Raw genomic sequence first — 26,862 nt, 5'->3', positions numbered from 1 at the left:
GGATGAGCCTCTCGTTGTGTTGCTCCTGTGTGGATCCCCATAGGATCATGTCATCCATCTACCCACGTACCCCATTTATGCCTTTCATGATGTGCTCCATTGTCCTGTGGAACACTTCCGGATCTGAGGAAATTCCAAGAAGCATCCTCAGACAGGTGTATCGGCCAAACGGTGTATAAAATGTACAGTATTTTGTGCTATCTTCATGGAGTTTTATTTGCCAGAAGCCCTGGGATCCAACCAATTTAGTGAAAAACTTTGCACCTGCCACTTGTAATTTCATCCCTGGTTGGAATCTGATAATGTTCTCTTTTTATATTGACATTCAAGTCTTTTGGGTCCATAGACACATGTAGGTCTCCGTTCTCCTTTTTGACACACATCATTGAACCCCACCCATTCTCTGGGCTCTTCCACTTTCTTTATGACCCCTAGTGATGTTATTCAGTCATGTTCCTGTTTGAGCTTGTCTTTTAGTGGTGCTGGAACCTGCCTCAGGGCTTGTACTACTGGCTGTGCCCCCTCCTTTAACTGTATCTTATAGGTGAATGGTAGAACTCCAAACCCCTTGAAGATGTCTGCAAATTTATCCAATATTTCCTCTATGCTGTTCTGTACATTGGCGCTGTTAATGTGGTACACCATCTTGACTAGGTCTAAGTTTTCACGTGCTTTGTCAGCAAGGAATGATTCATGTCCATCTGTGACTACTGTAAACCTGAAGAGATGCTCATTATCTATAACTTTCACATTGACTTTACATGTCCTTTTCGTGACAGTGCTCTGTCTATTGTAGGCTTTGAGCAGTACAGGATTTGCATGAATGTATGGCTTTATCTTTATTGCCCTGTTGTCAGAGATCAAATTAACCTTTGCCCCGTATCTAACTTGAAAGGAATATTTGTCCCATTGGTATGCAATGACACAGTTCATTTATCCTCCTCAACACTGTTCACTTCCTGCTCCGCCATGTATCATTGAGAGCTGTTTCTTCTATAGTGTGTACAGTGTATTTTACGGTGTTTACACTTTTACTTCTGTTCAGTTTCCCTTTGGAAAAACATTGCTTTGCATGGTGATTCTGCCCATTGCATTTGTTACAGACTTTTCCATAAATTGGGCATTGCTTTGGCACGTGTTTAGTGCCACATCATTTACAATTGAATGTCTCTCCCTCTCGTTGCTGTTTCCTTGATCTCGTTTTTTTGTTTTTGTAGGTGTTCAAACACTGTGGCTATGACTATGCCTTCATTTTCACTGGTTTTTACACTATCACTCAACCTTTTTGCATGCTGCAGAGCTAATTCACTGGTGTGGATATCTTCACAACTCCAGCTAAGGTAACCTCTGTCTCTCGCATCATCTTCTCTCTCACTTTCTTATCATTAATCCCGAACACAATTTGATCACAGATCATTGAATCTTGCAGCAATCCAAAATTGCATGTTCTTGCTTTTAATTTTAAGTGTGTCAAAAAAAAAGTATCAAGCCTCTTTCCCTGTAGCTGTGTCTGAGTAAAACACATTCCCTTTGAAGGTTTCATTTTTCTTTGGTGAACAGTGTTCATCAAACATCTCGATAACTTTGTCGAATTTGCTCTGGTCTTCCACCTCGGCAAAGACAAATGTGTTGAAAACCTCCAGTGCTTGAGGTCCCACCATGGTAAGTGGCAGTGCAATCTTCTGTGTATCCAGTTCGCTATCGATTCCAAACACTTGCAGGTAAAGCATAAACCTTTGCTTAAACAGCCTCCACTCATGGTTAACATTTCCAGTCCATTTTACAACGTTAGGAATTTTTAAAATCTCTATATTTTGTCTGCTGATATCGACTGTTACTCATTACATGTGTTTCTTTTTTCTCTTTCACTCCTGTATGCAGAAGAATTTGCTGTTCTTTCAACTCTTGGCTGTTTCTTCCATGGTACCATGTGATATTTCTTTTATTTACAATAAAGAAACTTGGGTTCTTTTTTAAAACAACTAGATTTATTAATTAAACAACCAGCACTAAAAACAGAACATACACATGCCAGAACTCATCTTGAATCTACCCAAGATGCAACAGCATTCCCCAGATGCTGCACACTCTAACTCCTCCTGGTGATAGCACCCTATCGTTACACTGTAGCAGCAATATAATTGCTGTGGCTACAAGAGCAGGTCCGAATTGGGGGGTCCAGTGGTGAGTGACTCACCTTCAGTCACCCCAAAGTCATTCCATCAGCTACAAAACACCTGTCAGAAGGTCAATGGAACACTCTCCATTTGTCTGGATGAGTGTAGATTTAACCCTCTCAAAAATAACCTGATGTCATCCAGAGCAGAACAGCCCACTAGGTATTCAATCTCTGACATACCTTCAATAATTCACTTAAGGTTGAGTAGTGAAACAATCAGGCTTTTAATAGCTAAAAACTGGAACACTATCGAACAACCATCCACCTCCTTAACTGATCAGAGCAAAAGGAAAAGGGTGGCATGCAAGGGGTTATGGGTAGGATCAGTCTCAGGAGGCAAGTCCAGTCAGTAGCAGCCAATCACGGTATAACAGTGGTTTACCACAATCCCTCCCTGGGATACACCGTGTGAGCTATTTAACAAGACTATTCCAACAGCACCCTTTCTGCTACCTCTTCCATCAAAAGTCTGCAGATGCTACCACTTACAGATGCCTCTCCAAGACATAGTCACACAACATAGAAACAGGCCCCTCAGCCCAACTTGCCCATGCTGACCAAAATGCCCTGCCCACAATCATCCCACCTGCCTGCGTATGGCCAATATCCCTCTGAACCTACCGTATCTATTTATCCATCCAAGCATTCCTTAAATATTGCAATAGTACCTGCCACAACCACCTCGTCCAGCATCTTGTTCCATACGCCCAGTGCTGTGTGTGCACCAAAAGGAACCTGAATCTCTCTCACACACCTTTAGCCTCTGGTTACTGATTCCCCAACACTGGTCAAAAGAGTGCATTCACCCAATCTATTCCTCTCATAAATTTGTCGGTGGGATTGCCCCTCATCCTCCTGCACTCCAGGAATAAAGCCCCAGCCTGCTCAACTTCCCCCTGTATATAGCTCAGGCTCTTGAGTCCTGGCAACATCTTCGTAAATTTTCTCAGCACCTTCTCCAGCATGTTAAGGCAATCAATAGTTTACAGAATATAATCACATCTATCCTATTTATAGAGGTTGAGGGATATGGAGCAGGGAAGTAGTTCTGAGCTAACAGATCAGCCATGATCTTATTGGATGGAGAATCAGACAAAAGATGGTGAATGAGTGACTCTTATTTTTAGTTCCTAGGCTCATATTTGGGTGTTTAATCATGGTGGATCTGGGGTGTTTTAAGGATGACGTGTGACTGGATATGTCTGAGGTAATTTGCATGAACAGATTGGTCTGGGATACTTTCAGTGAGATTTGCGTGAAGTCACATATGTACAGACACTAAATTCACATGTAGTTACTCATGCTTTCGAAACATCTGTTCTGTTCTTTTGCTTTCCAGATATTTTGGCTTGTTGCATTGAGGTGAATAGGTGTTTTTCATAGATTATGGGTTTTCAATGCTACTCCACTATCACTGGTTTATTTTCTGTGTTACCACCTGCTATGGATTCATCTGCCAGACCAATACGGCCCTAACTAGGAAACCAGGCCGCATTACAAACCAGATGAACAGATTTACCAAGATGTGAGTTCTACACATGTTCATTTCAACCTATGAATTGCCATTGCCCCAAATTAACCCTTCTGAGCCCTTGCATAATTATCACCCACCAAAAATATGTGTATCGAAGAATGTCATTATTTTATAAAAAGCATTTTTGCATTCCTGTGGAATTCTAACAGGCTTATTTTGCAACATATAAATGCTCCAGAATTTTAATCGCACTTCCTGCATTTTTGTACATATTTGTTTCATATAAGAGCAATTTGCCACTTTGTTTTTTTCCAAAATTAAACTTTATTCACAATTAAACTGTACAAAGAAAAACTGTGCAAAGTCTTTTTGCCTTAGACCATATATAAATTCCATTACTGTACATTGTGGATTAATCTTCTGATTTGCTACATAATGCAATTGCCACTAGTTTGGCCCCATGTAGTTATTCTCTACTCCATTGTTCCCCTCAGTCTCAGCTCCTCAAAGCCCAGTAGCAGAAGGCCTCCAAACTGTGGTCTAAGACCACGCTTAGAGTATTGTGTTCAGTTCTGGTCACATCATAGAAAGCTATGTAGAGGGCACAGAGGAGATTTATCAGGATGTTGCCTGGATCCGGATACAAACCTTATGAGGCAAGGTTAGCAGAGATGGGACTTTCTTCTTTGGAGTGTAGAAGGATGAGAGGAGACTTGATAGAGGTCTACAAGATTATGAGAGGCATAGATAGAGTGGACAGCCAGTGCCTGTTTCTTAGCAAACACCAGAGGACATCTGTACAAAATTAAGGGAGGGAAGTTTAGGAGAGACATCAGGGGTACGTTTTTTACACAAAGAGTTATGGGTGCCTGGAATGTGGAAGCTGAAACACTGGGGGCATTTAAGAGACTCATGGATGAAAAAAAAATAGAGGGTTACGAGGTAGGGAGGGTTTAGTACTTTTTTTTAGGAAGGAACATATGAGTTGGCACAACATCAAGGGTCGAAGGGCCTGTACTGTGCTGTATGTTCTATGTGGTCCTTCCCCACAAAGCCCTCACGTTGGCTGAGCAAAGCCTCAGTGTGCCCTCATCACGTACTCCTGCAAGCCTGAAATGAGCCAGTGCAGCATTCCCTCTCCAACATCTCAATTTGTTTGCCATTGGTCAACTGTTGCTTTGGTTGGTTAACTAATGTCTGCAGTTGTTGACAAGGACAAAATGGTACTGAGTTCCTCTTACAGTAGCAGTTCAGTGGCAATGTGAGTTTTGATTGAAGCATCTGGCTGTGAGATGGGGCGACAATGCATGGGATTGTTGATGCTACGTGCACTGATTAAAGAATTAAAAATGAGTGATTATTCTTAAAGCCAATCTCTCTGCTCTGCAATTTGCATGCCAGAATCACACAACTATGTAACTGGTGGAATCAGTCCTTGAGCAATGTTCATTTCACATCAGGCTCACCAAACCAGGCCGCAATAATCCATTGCAGCCAGTGGAGGAAACCAGCTACCAAACAGCAAGTAACAGCCCCTCTGTTTTCTGGGGTCGTCAGATTTCATTATGATGATTCTTTTATTAAACAAATGTGATTTATTCAGTGATTAAAAATGGCGGCACTGCCAGAGCAGCTGTAACGGCAGTGCTACCGCTGGTACAGACCCACAGAGAGCATGGAATGGAGACACAGCGTCCACCAAGTCCGACTGCTGCCAGCTCCATACAGGATTTGAACAGCCCATTAAAGGAGCCGATGGTAGTTTTATTTAAATTTCCGCGTTGGCGGGCTCTGCGCTCAAAATGGTGGTGCAGCAGCCACCAAGGGTTGAAGACTCCAGGGAAGTGGAGGACTGGCACAGGGTAGCAGAAAATGGGGAGGCCACCCCCCGTCTGAGAAAGAGAAGCAGAGAAAACAACCCACGGGGCGGTGACCCTGGCAGCAGGACCAGTGAGGGGCTCTGTGTCTGAAAGACGCACACATGAGGCGGGCTGACAGTAACTTGAGGCGAAGAACCCGTGGAGGCTGTGGGCTGCTGGGGACAGCTGTCGGGAGACTCGCACCAGGCTGCGGACTGCTGGAGACTGGCTTGAAACTCACAGATACCAAGTATCGGAACCAGGAGGCGAGAGGGTGTCGAGGGTGCTGAAGGGTTCCTGATCTGAAGCTCAGGCTTGTGACATGCTGTGGTAGCAGCAAGGAGACTGTACTACAGGCTTTATTCTGCTAAAAGTCTGTACACACCAGTTTTAGCTGTGGTGGCTCCCGAGTGACTGACAGCCGGCCAGGTGGAGTCAGCCCCCTAGGGGTCTATTCAGGTCGGCTGATTGACAGCCGGCCAGGTGGAGTTAGACCTTAGGTGGTCTTCCTTCATGTACAGAGATCGCCCGCTGCAGTAGGCTAGTGGTCGTATCGCCACAGGGCTGCTAATTAATGTGTGGCTGCGGAGGCTCCACTGGGGGAGGGGGGGGTGGGTGCGGAGGAAATCTCTCCTTTGCTTCTCTTTCTCTGACGATAAGAGGCACCTCAGGCAATTTCTGCTGATGGCGAATCTGTCTGCCCTACAGCAGGCAAAACGCAATTTCATGTAATACGACACTTTTTATTTCATGACAATAAATTAGAATCTTGAATCTTGAATTTTGATTACAAGAAATTACATTAATACAATATTACAGACCAATTCACTGACATTGAAAAAGACCTTTAAAATAAGGCAACACAGTTAGGGCAAAACTATTAAAGTGCCAGGGACCTAGGTTCAAATCCAGCACTGTCTGTAAGGACTTTGCATGTTCTCCCCATGATCTGCATAGGTTTCTCTGGGTGTTCCAGTTTCCTCTCTCCTTCCAAAATTGTATGGGGGTTCTAGGTTAATTGGTGTATTTGGGTGGCATGCACCAGAAGGGCCTGTTACCGGGCTGTATCCCTAATTTTTTTTAAAATACAGCATTTCACTTACACAGTCATCACTATCCAGACACACTTGAGCACCTATGGGTGCCCATCATTCTCGGAAATCCCCTGTCATACCCGTGGACACTGCATGCCAGGTCTGCATGGAGTGAAAATCGCACTTCTACCAACCAGACAGGGCACACCTGGTAAAGGCCACATGGCCTTTCGAACGCCTGACCATGGACTTCAAGGACTCCCACCCCTATACCAACTGCAATATGTAATTTCTCACGGTTATTGATGAATATTCCCGGCCCAGACGTGACCACTACCAAGTTTATCAGGGCACTGTGCAACCTTTTCACCCTGATCAGATACCCGTCATGTATCCACAGTGACTGGGGGTCCTTGTTCATGAGTGACGAGCTGCACCAGCCGACCAGTTATAACCCCTGAGGGAACGGCCAGGTGAAGAGGGAGAACGCTATTATGTGGAAAGCCATCCTCCTCACCCTTATGTTCAGAGGACATCCAATCTCTCACTGGCAGGAGGTCCTCTCTGAAGTGCTCCAAGCAATCAGGTCATTTTTATGTACCGCCACCAATGCTACCCCTCGCTAAAGTATTTTCTCCTTTCCCAGGAAGTCCACATCTGATTGGCGTCCCCAGGGCCAGCCCTGTTACGGAAGCATGCGAGAAGCTATAAAACCGATCCACTGGTCAAAAGTGTCCAGCTCCTTCATGCGAACCCTCAATACATACGTGGCCTACCATCCAGGACCTCGCGAGTGCAGAGGCCCCTGAGGGGTTTAACCAGCAAACAGCACCCTCCCCTCGCATGGACACACACAACATACCATGGCACCCTAGCCCTGCCCCTGCCCCAGTCACACCAGTCGAGCTGCCATGCATCCAGCAAGTTAACAGTGCTGGAGGTCCAGGACTCAACAGCAGCCCCAGCAACAGCCCAGCAACCAACTCTCTGATGGTCGCAACGAAAGACCAGGCTACTGGATAGACTTAATCTGTAAGAATCTCAGCCCCACTTCACCCCACTAGACAAAATAAATCAAACAAGGGGTGAAATTGATGCACTATCAATAACTCAAAACACTAGAGTTACAGAAGGACACTTTTTTTATTTACAGTAAACTTGAAGTGCATCTCATGCTGTGACCCAGGCTCTAGGGGAGGAGTTACACCATTGAAGCCTTTATACAGGATCAAATGGGTGGAGCCATGGGTACAGTCATAGCAAGGGGCGGAGCCAGATAGATGAGAATCTGACAGTTCACCACAATGCTCCACTTCCAAGGACACACTGGCACAGACATGACCCTGGAAGATGGCAGCCCGGGACGAACCTGCGATTGCCTGCTGTCTGGACCCATGAATGGCCAACTTGGCCAGGCCCAGAAGCAAACAGCCGAGAAGATCCTTCGAACGGGCCCACTCCCCTCCTCACCGGGAGACCAAAGATCAGGAGCGCAGGTCCGAAATGCAGCCAGAACCTGAGGAGCTGTCCCTTCAGGTATTGAAATAGAGGCTCCAACCTCTCGCATCCCTGGGCACAGAAATGACAGGCAGTCATGGAATGCGTAAAATGACCGACCATGAACAAGTAAACAGGTGATTTTTTTTAACAAGAGACTGAGTGAATGAAGTTGAGCCTGCAACATATTGCACAACCTGCATTTGGTGCTGGTCAGTTGAAGGGATTCCATATGGGCAAGTGTACCTGAGAAATGATTGAGGAGCTCAGTAAGTGAGCTGGTGAGGGAAGCCAGGTTGTGCTCAATGTCATTTAGGGACTTCTCATGAATAAATGTGTCTGTGATGCCTTGAAGAGTTACTGCTTTTACAGTTACTAGATCAGCAGATTAGTTTTAGTGCTGTCACCCTCTCCCTCCATTGCCTGACTTCCCCAACCCTCCCCTTTGGATCCTTCCTGACCTCCCTCCCATTCTCCTCTTCTCCCGACACCGACCACCCAATTGACCGGGCACAGACATAACCCCGGATGATGGGCATTCAGTCAGTCCGGACCAAACCCTCGACTGGCCGCTGTCTAGACCCATGAATGGCCAACTTGGCCACCCCCAGGACCAAACCAACCTAGAGATCCTCTGACTGACCCACCTCTCACCAGGTGACAGAAGATCAAGAAGGTGGGACTGAAATGTAGCCATAGCTTGGGAAGCAGCCACTTCAGTTATTCAAATAGAGGCTGTAACCTCTCACATTCCATGTGTACACAGTACACTGTCTCCTCCCAGTCCCAGAAATGACAGATACTTTCTCAGAAATTTGCATGATGTCAAATATTCAATTCATCTGCTGTCATTTATGTTTTCCAAACATCTGTTCATTTCTTTTATCAGAACCACTGATATTCTGGCTTGCATGGTTAATTTGTTGAGATATCATTGTGGCTAATGGGTGTTTTTCATAGATTACAGACTTTCGAGGCCACTCCGCTATCACAGGTATAACACCAGCTGCAGAGTCATCAGGCAGACGAATAAGGTCCGAACTAGGAAACCAGACTGAATAACAAACCAGAGCAATTAACCAGTGCTCAGGCTACTTTTTATTTAAACTCAGGGGTTGGATATTGAATATTTGAAATAAAAGCATTAAAAAACTGGACATAATCAAAAGATCAGGTCAATTCTCTGGATCGAGAACTAGATAACATTTCTGATCACTAGTCCTACACTGGTAAAACCAACAGCAGCTCAAAGAATTGTTGACGACCCATTCCATCCAGCACACAGTATCTCTGTCCCACTATGATAAGAAGGAGGTAGAGGAGCATCAAAATAGGGACTGCCAGGCGGGGGAAATAGCTTCTTCCCACAGGATGTGAGACTGATGAATATTAAACCATCCTAAAATATGTCAATCTATTTATTTAAAATTATATCTTTATGTATATATGTGATTATTATGTGCTGTATATTGTGTGCATGTACAGTATGTTTTGCGCCATGATCCAGAGAACTGCTGTTTCATCTGGTTGTATATGTACAGTCAAATGATAGTAAACTTGAATTGGACTAGGCAACCATTTTGCAGAGCACCTGTTCTCTGTCCAAAACATGTCTGCAGCATCTGGCTGCATGCCATTTTGACAGTCTCCCCTACTCCTGTCTGTCCTCAGCCTTCCCTGTTGCTGTGGAGCTGCCAGACGTAAATTGGAAAGCAATATTTTCATGTTTTGCTTGGGTAACGTATGGCCCAATAGTAGGGACATTGTAATCTCTTATTTTTGAGACACCACAGTCCCCATGTTCCTCTCCCATACATACTCAACTGTCCACCTGGTTTTCTTCTCCCTCTGTTCACTCCTCCCATCCCCTCCATATCCCCCCACTCCATTTCTATCCCCCCCATCTGGTTTCCACCTATCACCTACCAGCCTCTTTCCCACACCTCTCATACAGCTATAACCTTGGCAATCCCTCTTTCCTTCCAATAGAACTGAAACTTGCGGCTGCACCTACTGCCGTTAGATATGCTGCTTGACCCATTAAGTTCTGCCAGCATTCTGTCTTTCGTTCTTCCCGCCTGACCCACTGACGTTCTATTTTTGAATCAGACATCCAGCGTCTGCATTTTGGTTTGCTTTTCATTCAGATTTAAACGCATCTTGGGTTGGCACAATCAAGCCTTGCAGCAAGACTATCAAGAATGGAAATATTCTTCACTCCAAAGGAGATGACTCCCTGGAGAAGACACAGGCATTCAATACTGCACAAGGAAATAGGAGGAGGCTTTCCATCGACAGGAAATGACCTCTGAGGTCTACTCTATTCCTTCTAATCTTCTAGAAAGCTAAAGATGTTTCACTCATAGAAATAGGACAGAATTTGGAAGATAAGTTCAACAGAAGGAATCAGAGAAGCAGGAACAATCCTACATTGTCACATGAAAGGATTAAAATCCTGACTTTCATGAATTCTTAAAATATATCCTGCTGGAAGAAAGAATTGCATACCATGCTGGACCCGGATTAGAAAATTGCAATGACGTGGAAAACGCCAAGGAATTTCAACCATCGCTGGCAACCAACATAGCAGCAGCGTATGGTGTTAAAGCAGCAGCGAACACTCCATTCTTGACACCACTTGATGAGATTTCTTGATGTGAATGGCTACTCGCTGCAGACCAGCTCCTTCAATGAGTGTTGCAAGCATCAGAGAAAGGGATGTATTGTGACAAATTGTGAACAAACCCAAAATAAATTCACAATTTTACTGTAAATTATACCACCTCATACATAGCAAAGGCACCCACAACTTTACAGAGAGGGAGTCTGGACAATATTGAAACTCATATAGACAGGAACCAGATTTCTGGATCTACAAGTGAAAGCAGCAGGAAGTCTGTTTATGGATAAATGAGCATTCAGTAGAAATGAATGGAGGTAAAGGCCAAGGAATTTTATCTATTGCAATACACAAACTTGGTGATAACATATGGTTCAGGGCAAAATAGAGATAAATAACTAGCTAGCAGAAATAAATAGAGATAAGGCAATGGAGTGCATAGAAATACTACAGTAAGCAGTTCAACCATCTACCTTTGAAGAAAGCATTGTCAGTCTCGCAGTCTCTGGTGAAGTAGTGGAAATACCAGGACAAGTCAGTGGCGGATTAACCATTAGGCTGAAGCCTACTCAGTAAAGGGTAGGCGCCTGGTCTCTACTGGTCTCCACCTTCCCACCACCAAATTATTTAGATTTTTAACGCCCAATTCAATTGGAGAACTGTTAAAAATCTAACAGTTTGGAGGGAAGGTGGAGGATTGGGGAGTGGGAGTTGAATCCTGACCAAAATCTCTGGTATGTTGGATAACAAGGAAAAGTTTAGGAGCCACCGCCCCCCACCCCCCTCTCCATGAGCATGACACAACTCGGCAGCAGGCACCAAACTATCTATCCCCCAAGTGGTAGTGTGACAGATTATAGATATGTTTTTGGGGTGCCCAAGAGACTTCACTAATGGATTGTTGTTTACAAAAAGGCAACAGATGAAAGAACTTGTAGGAGATATGGGCTGTGTGGAGTGGAACTTGCTGTTCTAAGAGGGTCATGTGGTTTTGTAGACAGAGAGAGTCAAACAGGCTTTCTCTCTGAGAGAGAGACAGAGAGAGAGAGAGAGATCAGTTCTACAGTTTTACAGTTAGTAGCAGCAGTTGGTACTGGATCAGGACAAGCTGGCAAGCTTGTGGAAAACCCCATTTGGAAGACAGGTTGTGACTGCTTAGTTCTGCCAGGTCAAAGCCCTTGTGGTTCAGGCAAGAGGAGAGGACTGGCTGCCTAATGTTTCATTTTAAATAAGAGAAACATAAAGGAACTCTGTGTAACCTGAAAGAAAGAGGTTATCATCTGGAGAACCCTGAGGGGGCAAGTTTCTTCAGCAAGACACTGAAGTGGCTGATTAAAAAGGAATCAGTTGTGTGTGTCCAGAGTACAACAAATCTCTCTCTGAAAACTGGCAAGAACCTTCCTGAGTGGTAACTATTTACCTTTCAAGCACCAGAGCCTGGTGAACTTTATACATGTTAAATTCTGTGCACAGTATAAGAATTGCCTGCAACCAGGGAACTTGGAGGAATGAGAAGTGAGACTCGACTGTGAACCAAAGAACCTTTCTGAACTTGCACACACATTGCATACACATGCACTTAGAATCAGAAGGGGGTTAAGTTAGGTTAAGTAAGTCAATAGTGATTCTGTTTTCATGTTTAAAGATAATTAAAAGCAACTTTTGTTCCAGTAACCATTTGTCTTGGTGAATATCTATTGCTGCTGGATTTTGGGGTCCTCTGGGATCATAACACTCAGTAGATCACACAGCGTCCATTGGAAGTCAAAGGTATCCTGATGAAAACATTGGTTACCTATTACTTCCTATGGATACCACATGGTCTACTGAGTTTCTCCAACACATTTGTGTACTCCACTCAACCCCAGCATCTGCAGACTTTCTTGGTTAAATTGCTCACTTCTACCCCCAAATTCCTTCTCCAACACGGTTTTGAAACCAATTGGCCAGCTCACATTTTATTGCATGTGATCTGTCAAACTTGCCTACTCTGTGGGATTTTATCAAAGGTCTTGCTAAAATCCATGCAGTTCACAAAACGTACCAGGGTGTAGGTTAATGGATTGTAAATTGGGCAGCATGGACTCATGGGCCAAAATAGCCTGTTACTGTGCTGTATGTCTAAATTTAAAAAGTAAAAATTTGCCAGCTTGTCCTGTTCCAGTACCAGCTGCAGCTACTGACTGTAAAACTGCAGAACTGATCTCTCTCTCTCTCTCTCTCTCTCTCTCTCTCTCTCTCTCTCTCTCTCTCTCTCTTCTCTCTCTCTCTCTCTCTCTCTCTCTCTCTCTCTCTCTCTCTCTCTCTCTCTCTCTCTCAGAGAGAAAGCCTGTTTGACTTTCTCTGTTTGCAAAACCACATGACCCTCTTAGAACATTGCCCTCATATAACAATATAACAAGTTACAGTACGGAAACAGGCTATATCGACCCTTCTAGTCCGCACCGTTTTACATGAAACTCCACTAGTTCCATCTACCCACTCCCTTGCCCATAACCCTCCAACCCCCTCACATCCATGTACTCATCTAACCTCCTCTTAAATGACAGAATTGACCCTGCTGCAACTACCTCTTCCGGAAGATCATTCCACTCAGCCACCACTCTGAGTGAAGAAGCATCCTCTTATATTATTCCTAAAGTTTTGCCCCCTAACCCCTAACTTATGAACCACGTTCCAATCTCCCCTACACTCAGGGGAAAGAGCCTATTCACATCTACTCTATCTATTCCCTTCATAATTTTAAATACCTCTATCAAATCCTCTCTCAACCTTCTATGCTCCAATGAATAAAGTCCCAGTCTACTCAATCATGATTACTTACTCAAATCCAAAAGGGAGTATATTCATTAGGTGTATACATCAACTTACATTTGAGATTCTCAGACATTTTGGGCTCATATCATTAAGAGACATCAATCTTTTTGATCACCTCTTCAAAACATATATTCCCAGGAGAAATCTGATTCCCCCTCACAGTCTATGTTGCTAACCTACTTGCTATTATCAGCAATTTGTACATATTACTCGTGCCTGTTTCATCATACTCCTCACATATAACTTAACAGACAACTAAGTTAATAGATAATCCAATTGTTAAGTATTCTTTGAGAATTTTGGCACAGTTTAGAAAACATTTTGCATTTCATAATTATTCTCTCTCAAGTCCTATCGTATCTAAACACTTTTTACAACCCTCTTTACATGATGATATTTTTCAGTGTGGTATAGAGAGGATATTCAAAGCTTTAAGGATCGGTTCATTGATGGATATTTTGCATTATCTGAACAGATTACAACTAAATTTAACTTGCCCAAATCCCAATTCTTTAGAAATTTGCAAGTCCGGCATTTTCTTGAATCACAACTTTCTAATTTCCCTAGAGAATCTGAATCAAATTTTGCAGATGAGCTTTTTACTTTACTGCCTTCTCATAAAGGTTTTATATCTATTAATTATGAGAAATTGTTATGTTTAAATCAGGCTTCGTTAGTTAAAATCAAAAATGCTTGGGAACAGGATTTAAGTTTATCTAGAGTACATTTCCGATTATTCAAAATGGTCAAGACTGGGCCTGTGTCGGATAAACATTTTTTTTCAGGGAACTGGTCATTTTTGTTTTAAAACAGCCCAGTAACAACAGCAAATCACTTGTAACAGTGTTTAAACAACAACAACAAGGTAAGGCTTTTTAAGCATTAAAATAATGTTTCATTATCACCCAAAAATGCTGGCCTCCGCCGATCACCGATACCTCTCCACCGAGGCCCCACTGGTGCTGGGAACCCGAGGTTCCCACTTGTTCCTGGGAGCCCAAGGTCCACACTGCTGCAGAGAGCCTGATGTCCTCACTCCTGCCAGGTGTCCAAGATCCGCGCTGCCGCCGAGAGCCCAATGTTGCCACTGGCAGACCAAGGTCCGCACTGCCGCCGGGAGCCCAAGGTCCCTGCTGCTGCCTGGAGCCCAACATCTGTGCTACCGCCAAGAGCCTGACGTCCCCACTGCCTCCGGAAGCCAAGGTCCTCCTTGCTGCCGGTGGCCTGACATACCCGGTCAGTTTGGCTCTAAATAAAGATTTCTCATTTGTTTTGCATATCCCCATTTATCCGAGATTTTTTTTTAAATTTGGATAATTGATGATTTCAGAGAATCTGATTTCAGATAATCGGAGTTATATGGTATATTGGATGTGGATTGGGACACAATCCTTAAATTGGTTAATAGCTCTTCGTTATGTGCTTGACATTGTCTATTACAATCAAAAGTGGTACATAGGGCACATTTGTCTAAGGCTAAATTGTCTCGGTTTAATTCCGATATGACTCCCTGGTGTGACAGATGTGAGAGCGGAGAAATGTCATTAATTCATATACTCTGGACTTGTCCTCGTCTAGAAAAGTAATGGAGAGAGATTTTCCATACTTTATCACAAATTTTCAATATAGATTCAACACCAAATCCTTTGGTGGCCTCTTCGATACAATGGGAAGGAATGATTATTTTTTTATCTCTGGTTCAGAGTCACAGTATCTATTTTGGCGAGGTGAGCGACTTCACTGAAATGGAAGGATGCTGCCCCACCGATTCACAATCAGTGGTTGCGGAACATCATGTCCTGTTTGAACATAGAAAAGATTTGTTATTCAGTTAATAATTCAGATGTGTTAGGTTAAGTAAATCAATAGTGATTCTGTTTTCATGTTTAAAGATAATTAAAAGCAACTTTTGTTCCAGTAACCATTTGTCTTGGTGAATATCTATGGCTGCTGGATTTTGGGGTCCTCTGGGCTCATAACACTCAGTAGATCACACAGCGTCCATCGGAAGTCAAAGGTATCCTGATGAAAACATTGGTTACCTATTACTTCCTATGGATACCACATGGTCTACTGAGTTTCTCCAACACATTTGTGTACTCCACTCAACCCCAGCAATTGCAGACTTTCTTGGTTAATTTATGACTTGCTATCTTACTTTATAATTTTACTCTAATGTAATTAAATTGTCTGACTTGTATCTTTTCCATGTTCTCTGTATTAATTTTTATTATTTTAACCTTGTTTTTCTCTTAATACCAATCTTATATAGAATTTGGCAATGCAGTTAGGTAAGTGACAGGTGGAGCTGAGGGAACAAGACCCTAAACCCCAAGGACAAGTGTAGCCCCTGTCCGCAGGGCCCTGTTACAGCTGCTGGATCTGTGGTCGATCACGTTTGTTGGTTGAGGGTTCTATTTGCCCTCACAGACACTTATATACACCTCCTCCCCTCCCACATATTAACATACACCTTCTCACCTCCCATACATTAACATACACCCCCTCCCCTCCCACACATTAACATACACCCCTTCTCCTCCCATACATTAACATACACGCCCTCTCCTCTCTCAGACATTAACATGTCTACCAGACTGAGGCTAGCCACAATTTCCCACTCATCTGCCCTGGGCCCCTCTGCCCCCAGATGACACAGGATTCCCCTTGTCCTCACTTATACCCCGTTCAGCTTCTGCATCCAACACATCCTCCTCCACAATATGCGCCACCTACAACATGATCCCACCACAAGACACATCCTCCCCACTCTGCTTTCAACAGGGAACACTCCCTCTGTGACTCCCTCATCCGCTCATCCCTTCCCACTAATCACCCTTTGGTACTGACAACTGTGACTGCAGGAAATGCACCCAGACCTCCTCCCTCACCATCGTTCCGTGACCCGAACTGTCCTTCCAAGTGAAGCAAAACCTCACATGCATCTGCAGGGGTCATCTACTGCATCTGGTACTCCTGTTGTTGCCTCCTCTACATTGGAGAGACTGGACGCAGACTGGGAGATTGTTCCATTGACCAAATTAGTTTTGTCCGCTGAAATAATGGGGACCTCTCAGTGGCCAACTATTTTAATTCCACACCCATACATGCACTGACATCTCTGCCATTGGCCTCATGTATGGCCAAAACTACAAGCAAATTGGAGGAACAGCACCTAATATTCCATCCAAGGACTCTCCAACCAGATGGCATTAACGTTGACTTCTTCAGTTTCCTCACTCCTTTCCCTCTCCCTCTGGCCTCTTTCCTCCAGCTCACAATCCCCTTCCCTCTCCATTCACAGCTGCCTGTCCCCTGTAATGACTCAACTATTTTCTCTTCTGCCCTCCCACCCACATTCACCAATAGTCTCTTACCTGTTGGCCTGTGCTCCTCCCCTTGCCTCTTCTTCCCTCTTCTCCTCTCCCCCACCTCACCTTTTCATTAAGGCACCTGCTTCATTTTTGCTCATTTCTCCATAAAGGGCTCAAGCCCGAAATGCTGCTTCTAGCCCTTTGCTTCCTATAGACGCCGCGTGACCTGCTGAGCTTCTCCAGCACTTTTGCCTATTACACTACAATCACAGCATCTGCCGACTCTCCTGTTTAGTACTCATTTACATGAACCCCCTTCCTCCCAGACCTACTTCCAAGCTTTCTCCCCCAAACTTTCTGGTCAAACTTTACTCCCGAGTCTGAGGTGGGACTATCTGGGCAAAATTTGCCTTCTTCGCCAGACACCCCTTCCCCAGAAACTGCTCCCCTGCCCCTGACTTTAATCCTCTTTCTTATGAATCCCCAACCTTCAGTTTCCCCTCCCCCAAATTTCCCCCAAGTACTCACGCCCTACCCCAAAAAGGTGTTCCAAATTATTTTTATAAATATAACCTTACCCTCCACCAGCACACCTCAATTAAAAACACACAATGCTGGAAAAACTCAGCAGGTCAAAGAGTGTCCTTTATGTAGCAAAGGTAAAAAAGACATAACCGATGTTGTGGGCTTGAGCCCTTCATCGTGGTCTCTCAGACAAATTGTGAGAGTATAGGCAGTCGCGGGGGAGCAGAAGGAGAGAACCCTCCCCCAAACACATTCTTAAAATGTGGTGCCTTTTCAACAAAAGTGGGAACAAGATCTAAACATAAAAATAAAGAATGAAACATGGGAAAAGTTATGCTCCAGAACTATGAGAAATACAATAAACACGAGGTTACGCATGATACAATATAATTGGTTACACAGGCTATACACCACGCCCCAAAAGTTAAATAAATGGGACCAAACAGTATCAGATGGATGTTTTCGCTGTAAGAAGGAAATGGGAACAACAGTACATGCAATTTGGGCATGTGAGAAAGTGGAAAAGTTTTGGGAAGATCTAAATCAGGTATTAAATAAAATCACAAAAAGTAACATACCAAAAAATCCAGAGATCTTTCTTCTAAGTAATATAAGAAGTAAAGAACTTGGCCTCAATTTGGATGAAACACAAAAAAGATTTATTATGATAGCTTTAGCTGTAGCAAAAAAATGTATAATGTGAACCTGGAAATCAGAAGAGAGACTGAGAGTATAGCAATGGTACATAGAAATGAATAAATGTATTCCATTGGAAAAAATAACAAATAATTTAAAAAATAACGTCACATTATTCGAACAAATTTGGGAAGTGTACATGGAACACAACAGAGAGGGCCTACCGCGGACCTCCACCACCTAAAATGACAGAATGAGAAGACGAAATGAATTGACCCAGTGTGTAAAAGTAGATAACACAATTTTCTTGTTTATTTTCATTGTGTGATGACATTGTTTAATGGGTTTAATGTATCGTATATGTTGAACGTTGAGTGGGTGGAGAGGGGGTGGGAAGGAGGGAGGGAAGAGAAGGGGGAAAAAGGGGAGAAAATGACACTGTCATTTCAAGAGGAAATGTTTATGTGTATTTTGGTCAATATGGTTCATAGTGTGAAAAATTTTTTAAAAATTTTTTAAAATGTGGTACCTTTTCAACAATTTTTTAAACTTTTTAGTTCCCTTGTGTGATAAAAGTCGAACCTCATTTTTATTGTACTTAAATCCTTTATTTTTAACACACCAAACTTGTAACCATCTTGTTTAATGCTTATGCAGTCTTTATGTAACATTCTATGTGATTGATTCTTAATACAAAATATTTGTGTATAAGTTAACATTGCTTAACAATCCTTAACAATCTTTAATGATGTTCAACGGTACTTAACTTCTTTTAATACCGTTTGACGTGTTTTAAATGTTGCTTAAACATGGTTCAACTATCTTCAGCTATGTTCAAATTTATTAAACGATCACCTATCTCACCCTCCTCAGATCCCCAACTGATTACTCATGCAGGGGAAACCTATAATTAAACTCCCACCCACATGAGCTCTTTTGAGCATGCGCTGGCCCGGGCACCAACAACTTGCTGCCGGGACCAGGCCAACCGTGCATGTGCCACCATGTTCTCCGGCACGGCAAATGGGGCCAGCTTTCATGCATGCGTCTGCCAGCTCGACCGCACACGCACGCAGTTATTTATTGGTTTTTTTTTTAATTGAAATCAATGTGGAAATAGGCAGTTCCAGAAAAATTCTCTGAGGCTGAGAGTTTGAACAGAGAAAAAGAGAAACTGAAAGCACTGTGGAACAACAACAGAAAGAAATTCCATGGAAAGGAAATGTAGGATTTCCTCAAAGATCATTCGAAGTGGGGATTGCCATGATAATGAATATGTATGAGATGTACCGGAAGTCACGTGGTATGAGAAAGAGAGATAAGAACACAAGCAAGAGAACAAAGGAAACGGGAGAATAAAGACAACGGAGAAGTTTACCTGATAAAACTTGTGTTTAATGTTTTATTAACTTCACATTTCGGGCCACAAATGTGACATTGGCGACGAGGATGAAAGAAGCTTGAAGAAAATTAAAGACTAAACAAGATTACAGAGGTTTACAGACAACTTCAAGGTGATAAGAATTTTCTCTTTGTCTCAGTATTTTTGGGGCTGGAATATTTCCTCATGGCTGGTGCAGACAGTGACTTTCTAACACATAGTAGAATTGCTCATTTTGACCCAACGGGTGATGCAAGTACTGTAAGTGTGAAGTGGAAGGCATGGCTGGAAGAATTTGAATCCTACGCCGACAGTCGTGGCCTATTTCTAGATACCGGTACAGATGAACAAAAAGCACAGAGGAGGGCGTTACTTCTTTTCACTGCAGGACCCTCAGTTCGGGAAACATTTAAGACACTTTTGAATACTGGAAGAAAGGATGAGTACCAGAAAGCGGTAGATGCATTAAATGCACACTATGTAGTGACACCGAATGCTACATTTCAACGCCATTTGTTTCGGAGAACGAGACAAGAAGATGGCCAGACAATTGCTCAGTACGTGACGAGACTACGCCAGCTAGCTGTTGGATGCAATTACATGCCAGCTGATTTGGACAACCAATTACTGGATCAAGTCGTACAGCACTGCAAATCAGATAAACTCAGAAGACGTCTACTGGAAAGAGGGAGTGAGTTGGAACTCACCGATGCTTTAACCATTGCTGCTGCATTAGAGGCTGTTGAAGGGCAATTTCATACGATGACCCTGAAAGACAACTCAAGGCAGCAAATTAAGAGGCTCTCACATCGCCATAATCAGCCAAGATATACGCCGACACAGGACGTGGAGTGTTATCGATGTGGAAACCGAGGTCACTTTGGAAAAGACCCATATTGCCCGGCCAAAGGCAAAGTTTGCAGAAAGTGTGGAGGTAAGGACCACTTTGCAAAGAAGTGCAAAAGCAAGTCCAATGCAGACCAGAAGAGGAAGAGTACAACTTCCAAAGGCAAAGCCTGGGGGGAAAGGAAAGTATCCTGGAAAGAAAGATACCATTCACCAGATAGACGGTGACGATGATGATACCCAGGAGGGACAGAGTTGTTACCAACTTACGTTGAATGAAGTACATCATGAGAAGGTCCCAGTGATCATTGGTGGAGTGACAGTGCAGGTCATTGTAGACTCAGGCAGTGACAGTAATGTGATTGATCTACATTTATGGGAGAAGTTGAAAAGGAAAAAGATCATCTGTACCTCAAAGAAGTGTTCCAAGAAACTATATCCATACACAGCAACCAAGCCATTGCAGACCATTGGATGTTTTACTGCAACTGTTGAAGCTGGAGATAAGTACACCGAAGCAGAGTTTATGGTCATAGAAGAGAGGGGAGAACCATTGCTGAGTAGAAGCACAGCGCGAGACCTGGCAATGCTTCATACTGGAGCTTGTGTCAATTCAATTCAGTCATACGAGGATATGAAGCAAGAATTCCCCGCAGTCTTCCAAGGAGTAGGAAAGCTGAAAGGTCGACAATTGAAGCTAGCGGTAGATGAAACGGTCAAACCCAAGGCACAACCAATGCGCCGAACTCCGTTTGGACTTCGAGGGAAAGTCGAAGCCAAAATTAAAGAATTGATCGAACAAGACATTATTGAACCTGTGGAACATTCGACACAATGGGTCAGTCCCGTAGTGATTGTGCCCAAACCAAAGGGTGACATAAGACTATGTGTTGACATGAGAATGGCCAATGAAGCTATAGTTCGAGAACGACACCCTATACCAACAGTGGAGGAAATACTTCAAGAACTAACTACCAGCAAGATATTCTCAAAAATTGATCTGAAATGGGGCTATCATCAATTAGAGCTGGATCCAGGTTCCCGAGATGTAACTACATTTGTGACTCACTGTGGATTGTATCGTTACAAGAGACTATCATTTGGAATTAATGCAGCTTCAGAGATCTACCAGTATGAAATCCATCGAGTGATTCAAGGCATTCCTGGAGTTGCCAACATTTCTGACGACATCATAGTCCATGCACCAACGAAGGAAGAGCATGACAAACGGTTGAGGCGTGTACTATCTAGACTACAGGAGGCAGGCCTTACCGTGAATGGAAAGAAGTGCCAGTTCGGTGTATCAGAAATGGACTTCATGGGACATAGACTTACACGGAAAGGACTAAACCCTGCAGAGGCCAAGGTGAAAGCTATTGCAGAGACACGTGCACCTCAGAACGCAACAGAGGTGAGGAGTTTCCTGGGATTGGTCAATTTTTGTGCAAAGTTCATTCCTAATTTCGCTACAGTGGCAGAACCACTAAGGAAACTAACCAGGAAAGGTGTACCATTTCATTTTGGATCTGAGCAGGAGAAAGCGTTCACAGCGCTGAAGCAAAGCCTGACAGATGCAAAAACTCTTGGATATTACGATCCGGCGGCATCAACCAAAGTCATAGTGGATGCCAGCCCAGTTGGTTTAGGAGCCGTGTTGGTCCAGATGCATGATGGAGGACCAAGAATCATTGCCTATGCCAGCAGATCGTTATCTGATGTGGACAGAAGATACTCTCAGACAGAGAAAGAAGCACTCGGACTTGTATGGGCCTGTGAGAGGTTCCATGCATATTTATACGGCATTGAATTTGAACTCATCACAGATCATAAGCCATTAGAGGTGATCTATGCAATAAATACAGAACTTAAGCAATAAATACAGAACCAGGGTATTGCTGGAAATTGGAACTAAGAGCAGATCATGAGAGAGAATAATGGGTAGTTGATCATGGTTTCTGCCTTCCCATTGACCTGGTGGTCACCCGCCCCTAGTTGTAATTGACAGATCAGCAGGCCGGGGATGTTCGAAGTTTCCATGGAAATGGCCTCACTACAGGTTTCCCCCGCTATCCGAACGTAGAGCATTCCTAAGAAATCTTTCATAAGTTGAAAACATGTAAAGCAAAGTGATTCTCATTAATTTACAAGACCCAAAAATAACCCACAAAATCATACCAAATAACAGCTAAAATAACACTACCAAAAATTAAAGGCAGGAATATGATAAATACACAGCTTATATAAAGTAGAAATAATGTACACAGTGTAGTCTCACCTGGCGGCACCACTCTCGCTGCTCGGGGTGCATGCTGCCTCGAGAGCAGCTCACTGCAAAACAAACACTGAACACTATTTTTGCCTTTTAACTTTTTTAGTAAAAGGGAAATCCTTTTTGGATTTATTTCACTTAGCGAAAACCGTTTCTAATGTAGGTCTTTTGTAAAGGCGAAGTGCCGTAAAGTGAACTTTCAAAAAATGGGGGATATCTGTATTGAGGTGGAATCGACAGTGATCAACTACCCATTATGCTAAACCAGTGGTTCTCAACCTTTTTCTTTCCACTCACATCCCACTTTAAGTATTCCTATACATCAGTGCTCTGTGATTAGTAAGGGATTGCTTAAGGCGGCATGTGAGTGGGAAGGGAAGGTTGAGAACCACTGCTCTAGACCCAATTGTTACTGAAATATTTTGCTTGAGAAATATTGTCATTTGCCATTTCCTTTGGAGTTATGAAACTGTGCACATAACGAATCAATTAGGTACAATTAAAACAATGGTCTTCAAACTTTTTCTTTCCACCCACATATCACCTTAAGCAATCCCTTCTAATCACAGAATACCGATGGCATAGGGATTACTTAAAATGGTATGTGAGTGAAAAGAAAAAGGTTGAGAACCACTGCTCCAAACGCTTCACACTGGCAGAGTGGGACTCTTCCAGCACTTGCCAAGCTGGCTGCTTTCATTGCCGGGCAGCATAGTCCCAGTTCCAGTCACTCTTCACTAAACCATTAGAGGTCACATCTCCCCTTTCCCTCCATTACTACCATGGCAGGTCTTTGGTTGGTCACGCCTGCGTATGGAAAAAAAGGAGATGCTGGGAATTGTAGTTAAGAGGTTGTCATTTCCTGCCATATGGGAGGGTTTTGTTTAAATCTCTATTGCAAAGCGAAATGTAAGCCCACAGCCCCTTCATCACCACCAGCCTTGTGGTTATGCAGTTATAGATGAAATGACCTAGAATTGTAGAGTGCAGAAAATGGTGTGAGGAAAACCTATGCAACCCGCGTAAAGAGTGAGTACCTGGAAATCAGAAACTAATTGTAACCGGTAAAATGGAAGGAATAACATTTTGGAGCTGGATAAACTTAGATATTTGTGCTTGTAGTTCTCTTGTAGTTGAGTTTATTTTCCCCTGCCAACATTAGTCTCTTTTCCTGGCTGTTCTCAAATTACGCATTTGTGAAATTAATTACAATTTTGCCTTATCATTTGTGGAATTAAGCTTTTTCTTTCCAGCACTCAAAAACATAGGGCTGTCAATAATTATTTGGTACCTGACGTGGCACCTTTTTTATGTGCTCCATCCCCCAAACTTTAGAACCTGATTATGCCCTGAGTCCAGGTGTAAAGCACAGATTAATTCCCAGCCTATCTCTGCCTTTATCAGTAAATATTAATATTTGGTTCAGTCACTTTCTCTCAGAAGCCTTATCTAACTCATAAATTTACTGAAATGCAAATGTTGACACTGCTGATCACATTTATTTCTTCTTCAGAGTAGGCGGGGTTTGTGTGAATCTCAGGATCTATACAAGTCTGATTGGTCGGATCTGTGCATTTGTACATGATGCCAAAGGACCGGGGCCCATTCTCAGGACAGAACAAGCTCATCATAATGGCACACCTCCTGATCCTCTCTCTGCTCCTGTATTCAGCCACTGCAGGGAGTATCAACGGCAGTGAGTGCTCTCTCTTCTGCTCAAAATTACCATTGATTCTTATTCCTTTCTAGTTTCCTGAGAGATGGGATCTCCTCTTTCTAACTTCATCGATATCTCCTATCAGGAACGCAGGTAGGTGGCAGAACGAGATAGCGGCTAAAGGCGGACTTGATCACATAGCATCATGTGATGCAGTTAGTTATCAGTCAAGTAAAGCAGCAGGGCTGGTTGACCAAGTGTGCAGGGTTCCTGATTTTTTAAAAAGAGACACAGAATGAGCAAATCAAGAGAATTCTTTCCAAGGCACAGTTGACGTAGTGGATAGTGCAATGTCTTTACAGCGCCAGATATCAGAATCAGGGTTCAAATCTGCTGCTGTCTATGGGGAGTTTGTATGTTCTTCCTGTGTCTGCATGGGTTTTCCCCGGGGGCTCTGGTTTCCTCCCACCATTCGAAACATACCAGGGGTGTAGGTTAATTGGGTGTAAATTGGGCAGCACAGACTCGTGGGCTGAAATGGCCTGTTACTGTGCTATATGTCTAACATTTAAAAAATAAAATATGTAAAGAATTTGGAAGATATGGAGCTAAATCTATGTCTGGTAATGAAAACAACGGTGAAATTTGGACCTCCTGTTGGTTCCCTTTAAAGGTGCTAAAAACCTTTGTGTGCACATATGAGTGTCATCAGCCTTGTCACGTTTGGATCTAAACTATTGATTGGCTTTTACTTCCCATGGATGCTGCGTGGCTTGCTGAGCTTCTCCAGTGATTTTGTGTGCTGCACTAGACCCCAGCATTTACAAAAGACTTTCTTGTTTAACTCCAATTCATTATGGGCATCATGTTCAGCATAGACATTGTGGGCTGAAGGGCCAGTTCCAGTGCTGTTCCATTCCATGTTTTATCAGTCTCCCACAATTATTGTACAACTGTTGGTACACACATTCTGATTTCCTAAAGTACACAATGCCCTGTATTAATACTACTGTTTGGCAGCCTATTGCCAAGTGGTATCAATGTTTTCTGTCCTTGACGTTCCACGTAATGGATTAGATAAGCCAGAGTTTATGTAAAAGCAAGCTGCTGGAGGGGTGAGAGGATGAAGCAGCATCTGGGGAGGGAAACGAGCAGTCAAGATTTTGGAGACACACAGGAGACTGCAGATACTGGAAACTGGAGCTAAACACAGTCGGCTGGTGGAACTCGGCAGGTCAAACACCAGCAGTAGGAAAAAAAGAATGGTTGACATTTTAGAACCATAGAAAACTTCAGCCCAGAAAACAGGTCATTTTGCCCTTCTAGTCTGTGCCAAAACATCATTCCTCCCATCCCACTGACCTGCAACCAGTCCATTACTCTCTAGACCTCTCCCATCCATGTAACTATCCAATTTATTCTTAAGAATGATCCCACATTTACTACATCTCGTTCCAAACTCCCACTACTCTCTGAGTGAAGAAGTTCCCCCTAAACCTTCCCCTTTCACCCTAAAGCCTTGTCCTCTCATATTTATCTCTCCCAATCTAAGCGGAAAGAACCTACTCACATTTACTCTGTCTATTCCCCTCATAATCTTGTAAACTATCAAATCTCCCCTCATTTTTCCACACTCCAAGGAATAAAATCCTAATTTAATCTTTCCCTGTAACTCAACTCCTAAAGACCTGGCAACATCCTAATAAATCTTCTCTGAACTCTTTTGATCTTATTGATATCCTTCCTGTAATTTTGCGACCAGAACTACAAATAATGCTCCAAATTTGGGCTCACTAATGTTTTATACAATCTCACCATAACATCCCAACTCCTGTACTTTGATTTATGAAGGCCAAGATGCCAAAAGCTTTATTTACAACCCTGTCTACCTGTGACACCATTTTCAGGTAACAATTATCTGTATTCCCAGATCCCTTTGTTCCTTCACACTCCTCAGTTCCCTACCATTTACTATCTATGTCCTACCTTGGTTTGTCCTTCCAAAATGCAACACCTCACACTTTACTGCATTAAATTCCATCTACCATCTTCTGGCCCATTTTTCCAATTGGTCCAAATCCCTTTGCAAGCTTTGAAAGCCTTCCTTGATGTCCACAAAACCCCCAATCTTAGTGTCATCAGCAAACTTGCTGACCCAATTTCCCACATTATCATTCAGATCATTGATATAGACAACAAACAACAATGGTCCCATCACCGATCCCTGAGGCAAACCACTAATCACAGGCCTCCAGTCTGAGAGCCAATCATCCACTACCACCCTCCGTCTTCTCCCATTCAGCCAATTTTGAATCCAGTTTACAACCTCTCCGTGGAAACCTAGTGCCTAAACTTTAGGCTTTTTCAGGTGCATTCTACACTAAGAATGCACCTTCCACCTGAAATGCCACCTGAAAGTGCCTTTTCTGAACTAACCTTGTCAAAGGCCTTATTAAAGTCCATGTAGACAACATCTACAGCCTTTCCTTCATCTACTTTCTTGATAACCTCTTCAAAAACTCTAAAATGTATTAAACACGACCTGCCACGCACATAGCCTTGCTCACTATCCTTAATCAGCCTTTGGCTGTCCAAATGCTTGTATATCCGATCTTTCAGAACACCCTACAATAATTTACCCACTACTGATGTCAGGCTCACCAGCCTGTAATTTCCTGGTTTACTTTTGGAGCCGTTTTTAAACAACAGGACAATATGAGCTACCCTCCAATCCTCCAACACCTCACAACATTT

At 43.2% G+C, this 26,862-nt stretch overlaps 1 protein-coding gene and 1 long non-coding RNA gene across 2 annotated transcripts in view; both read left to right on the top strand.

The window, feature by feature from the left end:
• Positions 1 to 7,874: 7,874 nt before the first annotated feature.
• LOC138741799 (uncharacterized) lies at positions 7,875 to 12,337 on the top strand. Its single transcript, XR_011343767.1, has 2 exons — positions 7,875 to 8,180; positions 10,191 to 12,337. It is a non-coding gene; the product is annotated as an uncharacterized lncRNA (long non-coding RNA).
• Positions 12,338 to 23,969: 11,632 nt separating this feature from the next.
• The window catches only part of endou (endonuclease, polyU-specific), a 37,635-nt gene continuing 34,742 nt past the window's right edge, over positions 23,970 to 26,862 (top strand). Inside the window, exon 1 of the mRNA XM_069894448.1 lies at positions 23,970 to 24,147. Within this exon, the coding sequence (XP_069750549.1) occupies positions 24,033 to 24,147 (115 nt within the window). The 5' untranslated portion in view covers positions 23,970 to 24,032. The remainder of the gene's footprint in view (positions 24,148 to 26,862) is intronic.

This window comes from Narcine bancroftii, chromosome 8 (genome assembly GCF_036971445.1).
Source record: "Narcine bancroftii isolate sNarBan1 chromosome 8, sNarBan1.hap1, whole genome shotgun sequence".
Lineage (NCBI taxonomy): Eukaryota > Metazoa > Chordata > Chondrichthyes > Torpediniformes > Narcinidae > Narcine > Narcine bancroftii.
Note: the sequence above shows the minus strand (reverse complement) of the source record. Positions and strands in the feature narration are given on the sequence as shown.